At 40.3% G+C, this 22,467-nt stretch overlaps 1 protein-coding gene across 3 annotated transcripts in view; it reads right to left on the bottom strand.

The window, feature by feature from the left end:
- The window catches only part of dscamb (Down syndrome cell adhesion molecule b), a 133,805-nt gene that overhangs the window by 101,435 nt on the left and 9,903 nt on the right, over window positions 1–22,467 (bottom strand). For all 3 annotated transcript variants that reach the window (XM_063494344.1, XM_063494341.1, XM_063494342.1), the window contains exons 2-3: window positions 9,595–9,912; window positions 8,068–8,214 (exon numbers count right to left, since the gene is read on the bottom strand). In XM_063494344.1, the coding sequence (XP_063350414.1) occupies window positions 8,068–8,214; window positions 9,595–9,912 (465 nt within the window). The remainder of the gene's footprint in view (window positions 1–8,067; window positions 8,215–9,594; window positions 9,913–22,467) is intronic.

Genomic DNA, 22,467 nt, shown 5'->3' with positions numbered 1-22,467 from the left:
CTGGGAGAAGAATAAGAGCACGTATTAATCCTTGATTGGATGGAAGATGAGAGAGAGAGAGAAAAAAAAATGGAGTGAAAAATCCCTATTAGGTCAGCAGAGTGATTTGAGTTATTAAGTGCCTTTTTTACTCTAATCAGTCACTTAAGATGGGATCAGACACTGCTGCATTATGGGATGTGACTGAGCACACCAGTTTGTCTCAATTTATCCCAGTGCTTCAGCTGGGAACATATGGACACATTCCTCCGTGAACCCCACCACCTGTCATGCATGACACATGCAGACACATGCATGAGCACAGGGTGCTTGCACCTACGCAGCCATTTCATTCAGCAGCCCACATACAGGAGAGTTTATAAACAGAAATTAATTGCTTGTTCCGGCTGTAATTAGCTCACACCATGCTTATTACTAATCTGTGTTTTGGCCCGACGCCAGGCTAGTTCTGGCCTGGATCCAGTCCATTTTCAGCAGAGCGTTGCTCTACAGTAATCCAAAAGCTCAAGCAGGATGGACCTTTTCCTCTAGATGAGCTCCTTTCAACCATAAAACTTAAATTTCTAACTTTTCTCTGGAAAAAAGCTAAATTATTTACATCCTTCTATTTCTGCCTTATTTGTTAAGGTAATAAGACAATGTGTATAAGATTAACAGTAACTTCAAATTGCATGTCATCTTGATAGTCTACACTTTCTTTCAGCAGATCGCACTGGCCTCCGTAACACAAATTTCCTAAAATGAGATCACTGCACTCGCAGCACACTCTTCCAAATCAGCGCTTATCTAAGCTTCTGTCTTCAGGCCAAGTCAAAAACAAAGCGGCATCCCCCATAGCCAAATTGCCTATTAAAGATGAGAGCATGTTCAGTCTCCCATTGCGCCTAGCCATCACCACCCTAATCATTCTCAGCCTAAACAGCCTAATGGCTGCCATATTGCTACTGTTTATTAGTAAACACTGATGGAAGAGTGCCCGCCTCAACAGTTGTTGATTTTGTCTATCCGTATGGAGTATCAGCTGGGAATCACAGCCACCGTGCCAGAACGTTGTCTGCTGTTCAGTCCCCCATCACTAAACAGATTGCTTTATTGTTTTATGTGCATAGCGATTATGTCAGTAGACAGTTTAATATAAAACATGAACATCAGTGAAACAGTTGTTCAACAGATGAACTAAAAAAAAAGAAAAAGGAAAGAGAGGACATGAAAGGAACTTTTTTAAAAATTGCATTGTGTTTCTGTGAAAATGTACGAGTCTGTGCATCAGCTCCAAAGCTGGATTCTTCAAAGATCACCTTAGGTTTAAGATGCTTTTGGGAAGCCCAGTCCAAGATTGATTTCCCTCCATCTCAGTCTCAGTAACCCTTCTATCGATCCTTATCAAATATGTATCACGTCCTCAAGCCCTCACCACAACTAAGATGGAGACTTCAAACAGTGGAAGCTCAAAGAGAAAGTCAGAGGGGAGTGAGGTTTTCTTTATCTCTCCTCTGTGCTGAAGGAAGATCTGAATCCAAATAATAATGTAAAAAGCGTAAAAATGTGTGCTGAACCATCCAAAAACCGCTGCTTATTAAAGAGCCTTTAAGATGAAAATGTGATCCCAGCTATTTTAAAGCCTCAAACATCAAAGCTTTCAAAATAACACGGTGTGAATGCCACCCAACAGCGAGCTAAGAAAAGGCAACAGTGAGATGACTACGCGCACAATGCGTGTACACAAGAAAACACCCCCCACCAACTATCTCCACGCTAACCTCACTTCTTGCTAAAAGGGTCTTGTCTCGTCCTGTTCCAATTCCCCAAACTCCCCTTCACGCAGCACTCATAAGTTGCAAATGCACAAAATGCATCCTTCAGTTCGCGTTCCCATAATTCTCTGTGGCAGCAGAGTGATTAATGCATACAACTATTGATTTTGCTTTTTTTCTTTTTTTATTACAAGAGAGTGGCTTTAGCCCACCAACCCAAAACACTCCTTATGTGACAACATCACAAGCTGCACACACAACAAATATGTGCTGTTAAAAATAGAAAGTTACTTAGAAGCAGCACGTTTACAGAGAAACATACTATAGAAACAAAAAGCACCCCATCTCCTTTAGAGTCAGTGTGTGTGTGTGTGTGTGTGTGTGTGTGTGTGTGTGTGTGTGTGTGTGTATGTGTACGTGTACATGTTTAGACGTCCTTGTTGAGGACAGAAAATTGGCTTGGCACTATACTTGTGGGGACCAACAGTCACTTATGGGGACAAAATGCCCGTCCCCACGAGTTTAAAGGCATTTTTAAGGCTCAAAATGTGGTTTTAGTGTCAGGGTTAAAATTAGGTTATCATTAGGTTTAGGCTGAGGGTTAGGGTTAGGCATTCATTTTTAATGGTTAGGGTTAGGGTAAGCGGCTAGGGAAAGCATTATGTCAATTAGATGTCTTCACTAAGATATGAAAACAAGAGCGTGTGTGTGTGTGTGTGTGTGTGTGTGCGTGTGTGTGTGTGGACTGGGAAAAGGGGTGCAGTGAAAGACAAGGGTCAGCATTTCACTAACTGCTGATCTGTGTGGGAGGAGGGGGGGAGCAAAATGATAGGCGGTGTTGTTTTCATAGGGTTTCACTGCAGAATGGGTGGAGTGTGGCGCAAACACACACATACACACACAGCCATGCACCCACTAACATACACACAGGCACATATATGTGCTGAAATGCGCACATGCTCATAATAATATCTTGAGCTTTCTCTGAATTCCAGTCATCGCACTCTTGTGCTTGACCCATTTTCAAGCCCACCCCCCCCCCAAACAACAAGATCAACAAACCCTGCTCGTGTGGGGAGGAAGCAACAGAAATTTGAAAGAGACTGAAAGTGAGAACGAGTGAAGAAAGCTTTAAAGAGGAAGACAGAGGGACGAGATCATGTGGCGAATGTGATGCAGTCTCTTGTTTACCAAAGAAAAAGCCTCACCCACACGTCTCTCTAGCCCTTCCTTCTCACTCTTTTGTTTCCCCAACTCTCCCCTCACTTCCTTTCTTCTAATCTGCCCTCTCCTTCTCGACATTTCATTGCATCTTATTCCCTCGCAAGCTCATTCCTAGCACTGTGCCCTCCTTTCAAGGTTGGCCTGACTTTGGGCGTGTTGAATTTACAGCCCCATCTCTGCCTGCCTTCTCAGTGCCCTCACTGTCAATCTCAGTGAAAAATGGAGACGGTGGCACATCACTGGCATGATAAAAATCCTGCAACAGTGATCACGTAAACCAAACACCTACAGTAGCCCCTTTGAAGACATCCTTTACATTCCCACGACTGGGCCGCTGGCTGGTTAAGGCTGTGATTCTATTAGGAAGCAAACTGTTTAATTAGCCCCTATAAGCACTCACAAGGAAGAGAGACGAGTGAGCAGAATGCAAGAGAAGCCAACACGCATGTGACTGAAAAATGTAACCAGATTTTTTTTTGTGCTCTGAGTATTGGATGGAGTTATTTGCATAAAGCAAATAAAAAAAATAGCATTTTCCACGCAGGAGGAAATTGACTGGGGCACTGTGCCAAGCAGGTTATGCAACGAGATGAGAGGAAAAGAAAGAAGTCCGACAGTCAAGGCCGGCGGAGGAGGATGGAAGAGAAGAGAAGAGAAGAGAAGAGAAGAGAAGAGAAGAGAAGAGAAGAGAAGAGAAGTATTTTCCTCAGTCAAACATAAACATAAAAAATGTCAACATCTGATTTTATCATTATGGATAAACACCATATTACAATATACTATGTATAGTGTATACAAACCAAAAAAGCTCTCTCTCTTTAAAACATGTGTGCGGTATGATCCAGTGATACAGGATATGTTTGTAGTTCTATTTTGCAATTAATAAACAGTTAATAAATATTAGAAATATTTAGGTTATCACAATATGATTTGCAAACAAAATCAAAACAAACAAAAAATGTGATATTTGTTAATAAATGAAGTATGCAGACATGTTTTTGGTTAAAAAAAATATTACTGAATAGTAAAAATATATTTATATAAAGATTTGGCCAAATCTAGACGATAGACAAGTGCTGTACTCTTACAGTATTTATGCACTGTCCAAATTTTATTCAAACATCGGAGAAGAAAAGTTATGCAATGTTGTGTGGAATTTAGAGGGTGGACAGCCAAGATGGCAGCACACCCTGGAAGTAGGCAGGACCTGTGGAGTCTCTTCCTTCCTTCCTTCGCACTCTAAGCCTGTGTCTTACTGTATCGCACAATAAAGCTTCCTGTCTTTCATCTCTAACCTAATCTCCTGCCTGAAAAGACGAGAGGCATGCGTTTTCTTTCCCTGAAGGAGGCCGTATCTCCTTGTGACGGGGAGATATGGCCTCCTTCTTTTCCTGTCCTCTCCCCATCGTACCTGACCTCTCTTCACCTTTCCCCTCTTTACCAGCTCTCCCCCAGGGCGTTTCTGCAGTTTCTAAGTACATTACAGCACTGGGCCTGATAGGTCTCGTCAAATGAATCATATCACCACATATTCATTTTGATTTTAATAGTTAGAAATCAAAGCTACAAATCCCCAGCAATTTAAAAGACAACGATATGAGGCTGACTATTACAAATGATGAGATGGTTGATAAGTGTTGTCAGTGGTCATTGACAGTTGAGCCTAGTTCTGCCATAAGTTTCATCCTGTTAAAAGGGAGTTTTTTCTTCCCACTGTTGCCAAGTGCTTGATCAAACATTTCCCTTCTTAAACTCATTTTGTCCTGTATTTTTATGTTATTTTTATTTTTATTTTAGATGTATAGCATTTTCACCAACAGCTGTTTTTTTTAATGTGCTATAGATTAAAATTGACTTGGCACAATCTTTAAAAAGAAAGATTCAGACAATCAGACTGCTTTTTGGGACAACATCCTAGACCAAGATAGGCAGCAATCTGACATTAATGAGAAATACAAGTCAAATTATAATTTATTAACTTAAAGAAAGCGTCCAATTACATAATCTAAACACTCACATCTAGGCACTACACCAAAAATTCTGCTCTTTCAGTTTCAAAGTTTGATGCCTCTACTTGCAAAACAAAAGTTAAACCCTGAGAGCTATCTTGTGTGCATCCTTTCTTACCAACAGCATGATAACTTTGGGCTAATGTTCCCTCTTCATCTATAGAGCGCAAGAACAGTCAATAAGAAGTTGGTCTGTACACGGCAGGCACAAGAGGAACTAATCTAAGACTTGACAGATTTCAGCTCACAACTGACGATGCAAGCAGAGGGCGAATTTGTGCTCAAATTGCACAACATATGTAACTATGAGCATCCTAGAGACGAGCACAAGGTCTCTGAGACAACATGTTCTCTGCAGCTCATTCGGCGTTTAAGCACTGGTTTTGCAGAAGCTCTTGTCTGAAACCAAGGCCGCCCAGCTCATTAAGCTGCCTCATATCATGAATGATAGGAGACAAAAGGCAGGTAGATAGAAAACACAGAGACACACACTATCCCTTTTCAAAAAGCACGGGCACTTGACATGCAAACACACCGGGGTGTGTAAAAAAAAAAGAAAGAAAAGCTCTGCATTTACATGAATGTGTGCACACAGGTAGTAAGACAACACGAGCGCACACATGCATTCAAATAAAGGTCCATCATATAAAATCCTGGCAGGACCACAGTAGGACACAGCTCAACTCCTCCCCTCCCTACTCTACCTTCCTTTCTTTCATATTTTTTTACCCCTTTCATCTCTGTATTAGCTCTGTCAATTGTTTATCAAAAGCGGCGAGGAGGCGATCGGAGCCGGCCATTTGAAAGCTCGTGCTGCGAGATCCATTTTAAAATTCATGACGGGTTAATGGTATGTTAGTGGCAACATTAGGACCCGGTGAGCTTGCATCGTGCTCATTCACATTGAAAACAGGCCGCTTCAAATGACTACTAAGCAGTCCTCGTTCTGAAAGGTAATTCATATTGTAATTAACTTTTCAATCACAGCTGATTAATTAAGACAAGCTCTAGTCTGTAATTATGCATCTATTTTTGACCCTAATGTGAATCACTGGATATTCCACAGATGTCAGCAGCTGCGATTTGAGCCAGTTTCCTCTCTGCGACTTAGAGATCTCAAAAGGCAAAAACTCACACCTGAACATTTTAAGCAGCGAGCACATTGTTGGTATCAGCTTAGATGTTTCAGAGCCGCAGGTCTTTATCACCATGATCTGCCACAATGTTTTAACCATTTTGATTATTTCAGCCTCTATTCAGAGAAATATCTTATAAAAGATGTGTCTTTCTTCTAATTCTGATGCACCGTGCAAAGGTAGAGAAGTGCACTTGATGTTACCGCTCCCAACAAAAACCTGAGATTAATAATTCAGTGAGGCGGTGGGATAGCTTTATTTTGTGTCCTCTGAGACTAAATCGTCTTTTATGTAAAACTGAATAAAAGAAAGGAAAGGGCTGTGGAAAAAAAAAAAGTCGGAAAACTAGGCTGGGCCAGACTGCATCCTCCTGCCATTGTCAAGCCCGGTTGGTATCCTTATGGTGTCTCTCACTCACTCTCTTGTTCTTTGCTCACGCACAAACACGAGCACACAACACACACACACACCTCCTAACCCTCCTAGAGTAAACATACCCTCTCCATAACAGTGCGCGGTGAATCCGCTCATGCATCAGAATCTACCATCAAATATTTATCACCGAGCAGCAGTGATTTTGACCGTGTGCTCATGCTTTTGACAGCACTCGCCTGCTGCAATACTTATTGGAGTAAACACAGACAATCCGATATCGTTGTTCTTTTGAACACTCGTGAAAGAACTCAAAAGAACACCAAGTGTACAATATAATCCATCAAAACTTCACTGCATATTCTATAGGCCGTCTGGCCTGCGGTAAAAAGCACAGACATCACTGTGGACTGTATGAGAGCTGATTTGGAAAAATAACTGGCAGACATTGCATTTTAATTTGCAGAAATGGCACAAATACTACTCCTGGTCTATACACATTTTTCATGTATTTTCTAATTCAGGTCAACAAACTTTTGTTTTTGATCTAGAGAACACAAGTAAAAGTATTTCATTTGCATGGACGCTTTTGTTTTTCAGTCACACTTAAGATAAACATCATCTCTGGGTCTTGTCTACATGATTCATTTCATTTGCGGAACCTAATCATATCTGCATGCTGCGTATTTGCTCGCTCTCCGTGACATTAGGCAATGTCTTCAACCAGCAGCTCCCAGCGAGTAACTCGAGTAACCTCAAGTAAATAAGTCGCTGGCATGGATCAGAAGACACATCTTCATGCTTGAGCACACACATTTAAAATGCCACCAAAACACCGTCCCAGATTCTGCCTTCAGTCAAATGACATCAAGTGCTCACTTACAGGTCCCTGAACGCCACAGTATGAAGCAAAATCAGCCAGCGGGCAGTACATGGAGCAATCAAAGAGATAAGCATCCCATTTAACCTGAGTAAAAATTCAAGCTACAGAACGTTCTGGTGTGTTGCGCTATCACGCTGTGCCACTGGATTCAAATAAGGAGGGTAAACTAGGTCATTGGTATGTAATGCTATGTAAACTGTCCCACTTTACCCCTTGCTGGACTCAAAATGGCGTTGGCTGAGGTGGAGTGTGTACAAGAAAGAGAAGCCCAGTGATTCAATGTGACAGTTATCAACATCCTCTGGCTAGTGAGAGGACATAGCTGTATAGAGCTGCAGAGCCCCAGTAATGGCAGACTAAGCCAGTAAACAGGTAAGAAGATGACTCACAGCTAAACAGAACACAGCGTCCAAAGAGCACAGAGCAGAGTAAGTGGAAGGCAACTAGGCATAAACAGCCAAAAAAAAAAAGAAAAAAAAAAAGGAAACAACTCTCAGAAATTACCGGCATGGCCACTAAAAGTCTTTTTTTAGTACATACCTTGCACAAAGTTACAAATGTGGTCGGTCATTTTAGCATCAATGTTTGCTTTTTACCTTCAGATATACACATTAAGTTCAGTTATTACCATGTTGTGAACATGGAGGCTTTGAGTGCTAAAAGCTCTATATTTGAAATTTTTCTCCTACCTGAGCTGAGCGACACGGTGTCTTTCTCCCATGATACAACAGTGACGTAGGCCTCCACAGAAGCAGGAATAATGCACTTGAACACAGCTACACTCCCTCTCATAGCCTTCTGGTCAGCCACTCTGACTGTGTAGGGTTCCCGTGATACTATTGAACAATTAAAAAACAGAATTAAAAGACATGTCTCATTTACAGGGCAAAAAAATGACATTATTATGCATTTTTTAAAAACATATAGGGTGAAGCAAACTGGGTCTGCCATCAAAGAAAACATCAGAGTTGCAGATCTATGGTATAAAATTGCAAAGAAAGGAACACTCTCCATGGTAGTGGGAAGTGTAGCTTAAGGTAGGGACACAAGTTTCACCTAAAACAATTTAACTACAAAACTGGTACATGTTATAGCATGAACTTCTAATCTTATCTGTGTTTCAGAGAACACAGTCTACAGCAGGTATCTTCCACCTTACAAAACTCCTTGTAGCTATGTAGGAACGGATCAAGGGAGGTGCATAACCTGGCCTATTCAGACCCCCAGCCTCCGTCAGAATGCTGTTGAAGTTCAACCAGAGGTGGGACGCTCCTCCTCAGTATACATTAAGGCATGGCTGGGCTAACTGGCATCCTCCACTCACCATTAGTTATTGCTGAGCTCCTCTCTTCCCCTGATTGTTCAACACATTTGGCCAAAAGTCTACTGATACAGTTACAAAACTGATCATTGACCTGTGCCCTAGGGTGTCCTGGTTAACATTCTTATGCGTGAACATGGTGTTATTTATGGACAAATATTCCAATGCCAGAACAGCGCTTGGATTCAGATCATTCAGATTTTTCTTCCCAGTCGCAGCCCTCCAGTTTTACTGTCATTGCCCAGATGAGCACTGAAGTCCCCCAGTAGGACAATGGTGTCTCCAACTTGGGCCACTTCCATCACCCTACTCAGGGACTCCAAGAAACTACCAGAAACTCAGAGCTGTTATTTTGTGCTTTACAATCAGGATCTCTTTTTTTGACACTGGGGAAAACCCCAGTTTTCAGGCACTAAGCTTGGATGATACAAGTATGCCCACCTCTGTCCGACACTGCCCTGTCCAATCACTGAGGGCAATAGCAGATTGGACTAAAGTCCAGCCTTCTCCAGTAGACTGCTTCCAAAAGCTGTGCGTTGAAGTCCAACATTATCAGGCCAATTTCTCCTAATCTAAAGTGCTACCTTAGGTTTCTTTCCAAAGAGAAAAGTGACCTTGCATGTCCTGAGAACAACTTGGGATTGGACCGTCAAGGGTTCTGCCTGGCAACTGTCTGATCTATACCTACAGATCAATCATTAATTGCTCTAAGCCTTTAAGCAGCATTATTGTAAGATTTTGGACCTTTGCTGGACTTAACCACTAAACTACAAAAAAATAACACACTATCAGTACTACAAGTGTTGTACACTCAATCTGTTAAATTCATACCCATGCAAGTTCCCCCATCATCACAATAACAACAAGTCCTTCAAACCCTTATCTGGAGACTCACCGGCTTTGATGTGGACATCCTGACTCCTAATCTTGCCAGAAGGGTTCTCGGCAGTGCAGTAGTACGTGTTGTCATGGATCAGCTTGCTAAAGCTGGATGGCAGGAAGTTGAAGATCTGGAGGGTTCCATTGGGGTGAACATGACGGATGCCGGGGACATCGTAGATCTCCTCGCCGGTAGCCAGATACCACCGCAACGAGGCAGGCGGCGCACCCCCAGCAGGACAGGGCACAGAGGTCCCTGTGGTGCTGGCAAATACTACCTCTTGCAGAGATGCATTGACAAAGTATAAGCTGGAATGTAGGTCTTCACTGAAAACTGGAAAAGAAAAAGAAAAAAAAATAGGAGAACATCACAATCTGTGGTTTTGATTTTATTTATCAGTCTTTCATTTTTAAATTTTCCAGTAATTATTGCTGAAAGCACCACCTTAACATAACCTGATAAATAAGCTCTTGATATTAAGCTCTTGATATTTAAGTATCAATTTAAATTAGTTAAGATGAAAAAGATTGAATCAGTATTTGTTAAAAATCTCTGACTCCAAGTGTTGCTTATTCATTGCTCATGATCAGCAGTTATGGATTCATCAGTGTATTCCCATCCCTGGGATTTTGGGAACATTAAATTAACATAAACTCCCATCAATTATGAAATAAGGTCCACGGCCGTGATTATGTTCATGGTTCAGTTTAAACTAGCAACACTGTAAAGAGAATGGCATTAAATGTAGTTAGTGCAGGAGCATTCTCAAGAGGATAGGAGGGTAATAAATGTCAATGTTGGATCAATTAGCTGCATATAAATCTACAGCTGTTTGATTTCAGAGTGAAGAAGCCAAGGCAGCAGATGTCTACGATCTGAGGTTCTGTGAAAAGACAGTTTGTTTGTATTTCAGGCAAAAATACAGCATTTGTGTGTGTATGCCTTGTCGCCTCAGCCTGGTGGCAAAGCTCTGCAGTAAATGGCTTACAGTGGCACTGGCAGCTGGCTTGGACCCTCTCTGGGGAGAAAACATTTTAGCACTTCATAAATTCCTAACAAGGTTTCAAATTGCAGACATTTCCATCCTTTTCTCTGCTCCAGTAGCTCTGAACTAGCAATGAGACACTCCACTGACCTGCACATGTACACATGCAAAACACTCATTTGTAGATTAGGAATTCAACACACAAAAATTATTAGGGAGGTAAGGATCACTGCTGGAGCCTTTCTCCCGAGAAAGGAATATGCAGATATATTGAAAAGTTGGACAGAGACCTATATTTTCAATGTTATATAAACTACACTACACCACTACACTAAAAAAAAACTATACAGACATTTCATTTAAATGTTTTGACTCTAGTTCAGGGCAGGATAACTATTTATCAAAATACAAACAGACAGTACATTTTTCTGTGAGATTATAAAGCTATATATTTGCTACATTAAGCTTAAATAAAACGGTGTTCTGTAAATTGCCCCCCACTACAGTATTTTCTTATAAATGTATTTTTTCTTACAAAATAATTTAAATAATATTATATTTTACAGTTTACATGGGTAAACTGTGCTTCTGCAAATAGACAGCAAGTGAAAGAGTTTTTCCCCCTAGGAATATGAATACATGGCGAAAATAACCTTATCTTTTATGTTAGCTTAAATTAGCGCTATAAAGGCTAATGCTAATTTAAAATAAAATACAAAATAAACGAGCTAACACTGATATTAGTAGCATTCAAACCCGCAAAAAACTATGTCAAAAAAGTGCACTCTTTTTAGATGTATTTGAAACTTCTACATTAAAATGTTTAGCGCTAACAAAGTTAGGTTTTTTGTTTTGTTTTTTAGCTAGCTAGAAACCCACAAATGGGATGGTAGCTGTTTATTTTTCCTGTATTAAAACACACTGGTGACATATGTTAAAAAACAGAATCATATCAATTGTTATGTAAAATTAAACAATGCTGTTTTTTCTACTGAGACTGTAATATCACAGGTATCACTGCAATATCTCACCATGTCTGCTTGGTCTCCCTGTTGGCAAGAATGCAGCCTAAATTTTATTACCAAAAAGGAGCAAAGTGCCTTATATGGCTTGCATTATAGCTTTTAGGGGGCTCTAATCACCTTTGTGAGGAAAAATGTAAGACACAATAAAATAATATATTTATAGAAAACACATTTTTGATGCTGTAATTATGGTTTTTAACATGTCAGCTGTGACTCAGACTGTAGTACAGCCCACAAGTAGCAAGTACCAATTAATCAATGTCTGCATCCCTTTTTTATACAATATGTGACTCTGCTTGCTGCCTGTCTGCAATATGTTATCTGCCTGTCCTAGAACATGCCCATATGCATACATGCAAAATATTTTCTGCAGATTCATTTGTTTAAACGGATGATAAGATGTTTACACAACTCATTATGTTTCTCAGATATGTGAAAAATTAGGTATTTGTTAAATATAGTGTATTATATAGTTTATATCTTATAATATATATTGCATATACAGTTCCTTCAACAATATATAAAGCAGATTCTGTAAATGCCACATATGCGTTTATAGAAAGACTGACTTTTTAAGACTGGGTGGTCCAAATAAAATTTCTGCAATGTGCACTATATATGCTCCCAGCAGAGAAACTTTCATATACCTGTACAGTCTCTAACATCAAAAAGTTTTAGCCAATTTAAATATTTTAAGACGCTGTGGGATTGTGCGCCGGGTTCTCGATGGGTCTGTGGCACCGGCTAAGATGAAAATAATACATCAAAGTCATATTAAATTCTGATTCATTCTCTTTTTCCAGCTGGCACTGGGAGTATCAATCTTCTCAGTGCTCTGTTGATAATACAGATCGGAGGTGGTGGTGATGGTAGTAGTTTGGGGCGGGGGGGTTCAGCATCACCAGTTCGCGGATGGTGCTCAAGGTTAGTGAGAAGGAGAAGACACTTTAAAATCACTCGTGTCAAGATATTTTAAACATACTGCTTTGATTCGTTTTCATCCAGCAGAGAATTTCCCTCGTGTGAATTCCAAAATATACAGCTGATTATGCTAAAGACAGTTTGTGTTGTGAATGAGGTGTGTGTATACATGTAGTAAAACGTTATATTTTGTAAACTTCAATTGATTTGATTTGGGGAAGTAAGTGAAGACAGTTTGTCAATTTTATTTAAACGAAATTAAAAAATACACATAATATTTTTTCTTAATTTAAAAAAAAAATCCAGTTACAAACAGCTATCACACTTCAAAGTTTTCTGATCAAATTATTCAAGTGAAGTTAATTGACTCTTGAAGATGTTACAATAGAAAATGTCTCGAGAGAAGATAGATTAAAGAAGTGTGCGGTTGCTTGAAAAGCTTCTATTCTTCGCGAGTGTCAGAGAAATTGGATTAGGATTTATGCCACGGCTGTTTTGATATTCGCCTATTTCACATTTAAAAGTAGGTGAGAGCTATTCAATTTAGACTGGCTGAGTGAGATTGATTTAATTTAACAAAGAAATGGACTCTGGTGAAAGTGCGCATATCGCTGCACTGCTCGTTTTCCTAATTGACTAAACTCAGGAGCCAGACCGCAAAATGGTGTGATGACGCATGTACATCACTCCCCTCGACCTCACAAAGAGCAGCATGTCATGCCCCAACAAATGCCCTCAGGGTCCAACCACTTACTACATTGCCCGGGAGGAAATCAGTAATTGGCATAATTTTTCATGAGCTCAACTGTAAAAGGTGAAATAAATGACACTGTTCAATAATGCATTATATGCATCTATAATTGACTATGATTTTTTTTCGGGATCTTCAGGGGGACAGGAGGAATGAGGAAAGCTGTTTTATGTAAACCTTAACTATCACAAGAACTTTTTTAATATTTACCCTCTTTTAAATGTAAGCTTTTTATTCACTAATCTGGTGCTTACTGTCATAGTTTTGAGTGCTATTCTTGCAGTTTCCTATAGCTAGCTCAAACCCATTATTGCAGAGATGGTATTTTGTTTACACGTTGCACTTCTGTAATTCCCACTGTTTATGCAGCTGGCTTAGGAAGCAATGAGACAGATATTGGAGCAATAATGTTAAAAACTATCATTATTTACTATTTTTTAAGACTTTCAAAGCTATAAAGAAATCTCTACAGGGCTGAAGTGTATGTGTATGAAGTGTTTGTGTGTGGATAGCGTTATAAGCATGTAAGAATATATAAGAACATTATATAAACACATCACACGCGACTATATCACCAAAAATAAATTAATACATATAAAATCACACTATTACTTACATCTTGGGTGTAAAATTTATGGTTTTCGGGGTTTTTATTGGTTGTTATCGTTATTTTTTTTATCATTTTTATCGTTAACTCGGTTTCCCTGGGTCTTTTCCCGTGTGTTATGAATAAATCTTCTTTTTTTTTGGTAGCGGTGCTGGTTTTCTTTTTTTGTATTTATCCACAAACAACTTAAAGGCCGGTATTGTTGGACATAAACCGGTCTGTGGCGCAAAAAAGGTTGGGGACCGCTGACTTACATGGAATAATATTATCATTCATTTTATTACATCTGGAGATGTGTTTGTGATTCTGATTCATAAAAGCCCAATAGAGGCTCTCCTTTTAGCTCTACTTTGGTCTCCACCCGCTCCTGCTAAACGCTACACTAAGTTCACCAGCTAGATGCCAGCTGTCTCCATCTTTTGTTTGGTTATATGAACCAAAATGTATACATATTTTTTCCCCTTAGAAGAGCTTTCTTGTAAAACTAAAGCGGCGTGAAGAGTGAACAGAAGTTATCCATCATAAAACAATAAGATGCAAGACACAACAGTGGTGTGTAGCGACAGGTGATCATTTTTGGAGAGTTTATTACTAAAAAAATTGACCCATTGACCATATAAAAATATTCCTTAGAGAACCATTTTGTATTGTGTTATATTGTGTCCTCGTTCTATAGTGTTTTATATGTGCATTATACACATAAAAACATCACGTACAAGTTTAAAGGTTTTTATTGGGAAGGTAAGATATGGGAAAATTAGCTCTTTGTTTATTGCCATCTGCTTTAATGGGACGACAAAGGTAGGTAGTGTCTCTGTTGTTAGATTGCCACACAGATATTTAAACATAACTATACAGTCATTTGTTGCAGAGCTGTTGTAATCTATTGTCTGTTTAATGTTATAACTGAAAAACTATTAGAAAAATCTGTTTATTGAGTGTTTGACCTTTTGATCATCTGTTTCAGAGAAGCTGTAACATTCCTACAGAATTACTGTATATACAGCAAACAACACCTATTATGAGCCATAGCTGTGCTCCTTTCCACAGTATAACTGATCGGCTGACAGGCTGTTACCATCCACAGCAGAGCCAAGTAAACAGTGAATCAGTGTTAATGCAAGGTAATAAAGATTAGTATACATGGTTGATTCCACAGGTCCTGAAGTCCTTGACTCGCAACTTAATTATTTTTCAGCCTGACACATGCTCAAAACATGCTACAGTCACTTAGAGTTTGTGTGATGTTTTCCTCTCTCATGTGTCCTTGCAAGTTAAGATGAATGGTCCCGGTGCCACATGGGACTTCTCATCCCACACCAACATATTCCATCTTTTATGCAGCTGCTAGCTTTTTTGTCATGAACTCTCTGTGACATGTGAAGAAGAGAGCACAGCAGAAAGCAAACAAGAAGGGGCAAAAAGAGAATCAGAGAGATAGTGGGATTGATTCAGCTTCCCATATTTCAGGGGGCACTTGTGTTGCATCTGTTGAGCGAGCAGATCCATTGTCTGAGTTGTCAACGCCACCGCAGCATGGGGACTCTGCACTGCATGGTAGCGTGGCACCGGGTACCTCATAGTGACAATGTGACAGCAGGAACCTTGGGTAATTAAAGCAGCTCTGTGCTCTGTGCCCTCAGGGCATGTCTGCCTGGGATGTGGAGATCATACCTGGCTCACTCACATTCAACACTAACAGCTGAAGCAATTTTCAACCTTAACAAATTCCTGCTCTGTGCATTTATGGATAGCAGCATTAGTGTGATGTAGGCAGCACTCGAGCATGTGATCAAGCTTTATTCCCAGCAGCTAAAAATAGGGCCTTGACCTGTGGGTGACCCAAATTACACTGTACAGGTACACTGCATTTCATTTAATCTGATTACCATGGATGAAAATCATATTTCACCAAAGTAAGTTTTTTTCTTTATATCAGTCTACGAACTTGAAAGCAATATGTGTAGAGCTATGTATAGAGCTAGGAGCTCTGATACAGGGAGATGATAACCAGCCAGGGCCAGGGAGTCCACTGTGAGTAAGCATTCCCACTGATCTGATCTGCCCAGAGGCAATACACCATGCATGGAAGTTAAATGACTGTATTCCAATTTGCTCTCATGAATATTAAGCAGGGCTGTGACAGAAAGGGCTGGCTGTACGCAAGCTGCTGATCCACACCGACAGATCAGTCCTCTGATGTCTAGGAGGGGCGGGCAACTCTAAAAACGAGGCCCCCACAGCAGATGAGCCTCCTCCTCCTCCTCCCTGGTCTATTTTCATGTCTTAAATGGGCCAGAGTGGCTGGCTGTCTCATCAAGGGAAAGCCAGAGACCCTGGACTGGTTCTCAGTTAGTATAACTAAGCAATAAAGACATTGATGTCTAAATTATGCTGCTGCTACTGCTGATGATGATGAGTGCAAGTGAATCTGATGAGGGATTATACTGTAGCAAACTATAGCAGCTCCCTCTGCTGCTGCTGATGATGAATAAAAACCTCCACTAGTAGAAATCTAATATTGCTATGTAATATAACAAGCGCACTAGAAGGTGGAGGGAAACCAAGGTCTGTAATAAAGTAAACAAAAAAGCACTGCTTTGAAATTGTTGCATATATCCACTGCAGATTTACAAGGAGTTGGATTTTACTATGTGAACCTGGAAAACGCTGCTACTGAACCGCAGCAGCTTCTCCAATTAGACCAAACTTATTACAGATGATTTAAGATTTCAACACCTGCAGTTTTACCTATTAATTAAAATAATTTTCTAATTTTACTAAGACCTGAGGAGAGCAGCACTGCGCTGTTGCCTCTCCTCAACCCAATTAACATGAATAAAAACCGTGTATTTATAGAAAGCTAATGCTAATCCTTTTGACAAACAGGCACAGGATTATTTGTTATAAATATATTTTAGGGGTGATTTATTCCCACAGGTTGCAACATTGATGGTGTGCTGTATAAAGTAATCCAGCACTGCTAAAAAGAAGCATTTAGTAATGTATTTACTGTATAAACCAGTAAGTTTTTTGTATGTTACATAAAATAATCAGAGGACTATCCCGTGAACTCCACAGTGGGGGTTGAGTTGTTACCTTTTAATTTTAATAAGTTTGCCAGGTGAAAGTTGATTGAGAGGAGCGAAAATACTTTATTTTCTGTATTCTGGTTTATTTTTATACACCGATTAATAATGTAAATGCTTTTATTTGTGTGAAGGAAACATCAAATGGAAGGAACCAAGTAACAATCAAAGCAGCACATAATCTAGCGAGGGTCTCATTTAATCTCTGATTTATCATCTCTGCAGACTCACCACATACATACAGGCATGCTGGATGCCTTTTAAATGTAAAAGAAAATGTATCAATGAATCAATTTTTATTTATTTCTTAATAGCAGTTCATCTATTTTAGCTAGCTAGAAAACTTTGATTAATTGGTGCTACGTAGCGCTCTGCTGGGATTAGCTAGGCTAATTCAAGTCAGGACTGCTGTTGCTGCTTTTTTGGAGCATTTTTGGTGGAAGTTTAAAAAGTTTTAACTCCAGTATTGGTGAGTGAAATTATTCTACTTTGTTAGTCTGGCACTTAGCAACAGTTAGCAGGTATCTGTTTTTGTGTTGTTTATGGATGTAGCTTGCTAACCCAACTTGTTAATTTGAATAATAAGCCCATCCTTTCATCTAAAGACAATAACTTCTCACTCGTGCTACTACACATATGTAATGTGCTCACTTATAAGATACCGGTAGCATTGTTCTGCTTGCCTAGAGTCATGGTAAAAAGAAAGTAGACCATCTGTCAATATTAAGGTTTATATTGTAGAACAGTTTGGTATACAAAGGAGTTTGTGATCAATTCAGAGGCTGCAAGGCACCCTGTGGCTGCAGAATAAGCCGCAGTCATCTCCAGCCACCTCTGTGCCCAACGTCTGACATGAGGAGTTTGGTTTTCTATAAACACAGCACTGTGCATTACGGTCAGAAATCTCCACTTTGGTCTCATTTGTCTAAAGGACATTGTTACACAGGTCTTGTGAGCTTGTTGCAACTTTCTTAGCTGTGCCGTCATGTCCTTTTTAGTGACAGTGTCTTCTCCTGCCTTCACCCTTCCAAACAAGCCAAACCTGTTCATTCTTTTTTTAATTGTACTGTCATGAACTTTTAACATTTAACATGCTAACTGAGGTCTGTAAAGTCTGAGATGTAGCACTGGAGGATTTGTTGCAGTTTCTCGGCTTCTCATTGTTCAGTCTGACCTTGTGGTGAATTTGCTGGGAAATTGACTCCTGAGAAGACCGGTAACTGTCTTGAATGTTCACTGTAGAATGATGGACTTCAGACTGTTTGGAAATGGCCTTATAGCCCTTCCCAGATTAATAGACGGCAGCGGTTGCTTCGTCTAAAATAGTTACTGATGTCTTTCCTCTGTGGCATCATGTTAACACACACCTGAATGCTCCAGACCGGCAAACTGCCAAACCTTCTGTCTCATAGAGGGCCTCCCATGCTCTGATGATCAGTTAATCAAGTCCATTTGACTAGCAGGACCTGGCTTCTACTTACCCTCTTAATTCTTGTGGATGCCATGAGGTTGTACTTAGTTTTTCACACACTTTGTCTACATTTTGGCTTAATTTTTGTTAAATAAATAATGACGCAGTGTAAGATCTGAGGTTCTGAGGTTGTATTTTCCTAATTGCAAGATCTGCTGTGGCCAAGATTATTATGTTTGATACATAAAAATTTAGAATTTAAAGAGGATGTGCTTTCTTTTTACCATAACTGTATATTTTCTGCCACAGTTTTTATTCAAATAATACATCGCTAAATCAGTAACCCATTCTCTTAAAAAAACATATGCAAATACATCCTTTAAAGAAGGAAGTCCAGCTTCATCGAAGAGTCTGCGTTGCTATGGCTCTATATTTATAATGATGACTTTATAGAACAGTCAGGCCCAGGTTTGTCAGAAATAGACATCATAATCTTCTATCCTTTAAGACTGTCTGTATGTATTCTTAAACAGGTTTGATTGAGCCTTCACGGGATATAATCAAATCACCTCCAAAATAATCTAATGGACAACATACACTGCCTTTCTTGATAACATGATTAAGCAGCAACATTCTCACTGAACAGATGCTTTTTCAGTCTACCAGAGGCCCAACCTCAGTTAGACAAGCAGATATCACACATACTGGACAAGCAACCTTATTATGTCACCCAGCATTAAGTCTAAGGGCCTTCAGAAAAGTTGCTGCTGTTGGATTTATCATAACTGCTGTCCACCTGGATGGTACCTAGGGAGCTCCATGGTGGTTTCATAGGGGTATATGAGAAGCTTCTGAAGAGGCTGACCTGACACAGATAGCCTTTGGCCCTCAGGCTTTGTTATTTTATCTGTGCCAGCTAAATCTGTTAGGTAGCCATGGCACACCTGTGCAAAATATGCAGAGGAAACTTTTTCTGTTTACTTAGAAGTCAAAGCAAACACCTGATTTCACAACACAAGCATCGGCAAACTCACATAACCAACTCGATTTACGTACAGAGGAGGTGCAACAGAGATAGTTAAATCCAGACCACAGAAAACTGATTGTCGATATTAGCTCTGAGGAAATAATGCAGGTTCTGGGTGTCTAAACATAGCCAGAAGGAAGCAGCTACAATGAGCAAACTTTGTTCCGCAGGAGTTGACACTGAAAGGAAAAACAAATTAAACTTGTTGCCAGCGAACACGATTTGCAGATATCTTCACCATCAGCATTTGGATGTTTGTTTGCTAACGCGACGCCCGTACTCAGTATCACATATGCTTTTTTTGGTTTCTTCCTGTTCTGTCAGCCTTTTTCTGTGTTTTTAAATGAGCCATTGGTTTGAATTGCACTATCATTTTAAACCCTCTTTGTTCTTCCAGCTGATTGCAGCGTCCTTATTAGCTTTTTTGCGACCCTCCTGAACTCGATTTTGAGAAGTGCTTTACACTTGTGATTTTATTGCTACCAATACTGCACAGGTAATAATACAATTATTGCCTCGGTTACCCTTTTAAGATACATACCACTGTCCCTGTTTTGTCCAAGAGATGTCTGTGACCAGCAGCTGGTAGAGTGTGTTAATGTTGATGTCACAGCAGCTGGCTGCTCTCATCCTGTTAGCTCTGCCTGCCATTATCAGGCCCTCCAACCGCCACCACCTCCTCCCCCTCCAAAGCTGCTGTGATTGCTGCTGCGTGCCGTACTCATTTTAATACTCCAGACTCATTTGACCGTCTTTATGGACTTATCATATTAAACATTTATCACAGCCATTTCCCTAAATCAAGCATGTTTATTCAACACTTAGGGGACCACAGCCGGGATCCTTTCAGCACCCCCACCCCCGGCATACTCACACATTTCACACACACACACACACACACACACACACACACACACACACACACACACACACACACACACATCTTTATTTTCTCCTTTTCCTTGTTTCTCTCCGTTCCTCCTCTACTCTCCCTCAGCCCCCCTGGCTTGCTTTATTACAGTCCTCGTTTCCCTCTGTGCGCCTGCCTGAATAAAATGAGAGGCAGTTTTGTACAGTTTCTTCCCTTCTCCTTTCCGGTCATCCTTTCCTCCAGTGGCTAGGACACGAGGGGAATTGTGCTGTGCGAAGCCGAGCAGCCAAGCAGACACAAATGTATTCTGAGCATTTAGTCCTTTGAATGAATCGAGTTTTAATTTAATCATCTGATCAAACACTAATTAGCATAATCACTTGTGGGGATGGATGGTCTAGATAGAGACACAGAGCAATACATAATAGACCTCGTCTATGTGTTGCTAAATGTCTGCGGGACGCTTAAAAACACATACAGTATATAAATGTTACAAGCTTCTAGGGACCCATGTGGGCCTTTGCCCAAATTACCTCCTCTTGCACGAACAATAGAGGCAAGTCTCTATTTTCTTCAACAGCACAGCCCCAGCAAAGTGATATATTCACTGCTACACTACCCTACAATCAAATGCACTGAAGCCAGGCCCCGCGTCCTCTTATTTGATCTTGGACAAGACTGCTTACTGCAGCATCACACCTTGGCCTGAGCAAAGGAGGTCTGGGAATTCTAGGAATACCACAAAGTGCTAAGATTATTGACAATGCACTCAGTCTCACACCGGGCCGAGGGATCGATGAGTGGCCAGAAGGACATAAATCAGACTCCTGTGGCTCCACTCCATGTCACACCCTAACCCACCCACCCCACTTCCCAATTAAACTCACGTACGCACTGGTTTGCATGCACACAGGAACACACACTCCGTAAAGCCTCCTGACACATTACATATATACTTCACATAAACACCAGGAAATACAGCACTACCTTCCACGTCTCATACACACACACACATTCTCACACACCTTACAAACAAGATGACAGCGCTTTAAAAATGGCCAGCTAAAAATAACCGCCACTAACTTGGTCTTAAATCTTAGCATCTGTGCCAGGTTTAAAAATAAGGAGCAGTGTCAAGAAACCAAGCTGGACCCATTTGTCTTTCTGTCACTCTGTCTATCCAGCTTTGCCTCCTCCGTTATCCCGTAGCCTACTTTAATATTCGGACAACGGAGCATGAGACACTGGGACAGACTTGATGGTGAAATATCTCCTGGAAATGCAGTTTTGAATAAACTGACTGAGATGCAGATTTGAATATACAAGGAGGGTCCATGAAAAGCCAGGCTCAGAGGCATCACTGGAAAGAAAGAGACAGGCTGGCAGACAGTTGGTGAGCCACAATACATCAGGCATGCATCATGCTAAGGACAAAGTCACGCGAATCAATTCAACCTTGGGCTACCAAGTGAGTCGAGTTCAATTCCTGGACCTGGTATGTGGACGGCTGGATTAAGAGGCAGTATTTATGAGGTGCAGTGTGATTGTTTGTCTCTAGGGGTGATGGATAGCAAACTCGTCGCACCTTCAACACCTGTTTCCACAATGGGCAAAAACTGTGGTGGGATACTCACCACAAGTGAACCTGCAGACACACACACACACACACACCGATGAGACCCAACAGGGACTACTGGTGTGTGTGCGCATATAATCTATATTTTATGAAAAGCTCATGCATGTTTTTATATTTGACACAAGCATTAAATAACATTTCTCTGTCCTGTTTGGAAAAAAGGGATCAAAACTGGATTAAATTTCACAAAACCAAGTTTCTTCTTGCAAAACAGCAGCACATAAAAACCGCAAATAGAGAAACAAGGTTTTACTTCTAATGAACTAATTTTGGGGGGGATATTGTCACAAAGGCTCATGCAACCTTGTAACAATATAATCTCTTGTTTAGAATAATTGCTATTTAAAGCAAACATCTGATTGGAAGCAAATCGCAAACTAAAGCAAGTTAGCAAAGCTAACTTACAACACTTTAAACCCAAAAGACACAAAAGTCATTGAGAAGATTGAGTAGTTTAATTAAATTGTGCTACTAACACTTTGGGTTTGATGAGACACATTTTGTTCATTTTTGAATAAACCATACCTCAATAACTTGAAGCTTTTTGAGAATTTTTTGAGAACTA

This window comes from Pelmatolapia mariae, linkage group LG14, assembly GCF_036321145.2.
Source record: "Pelmatolapia mariae isolate MD_Pm_ZW linkage group LG14, Pm_UMD_F_2, whole genome shotgun sequence".
In the NCBI taxonomy this organism is placed as follows: domain Eukaryota; kingdom Metazoa; phylum Chordata; class Actinopteri; order Cichliformes; family Cichlidae; genus Pelmatolapia; species Pelmatolapia mariae.
This window is presented reverse-complemented; position numbering and strand designations above follow the sequence as displayed.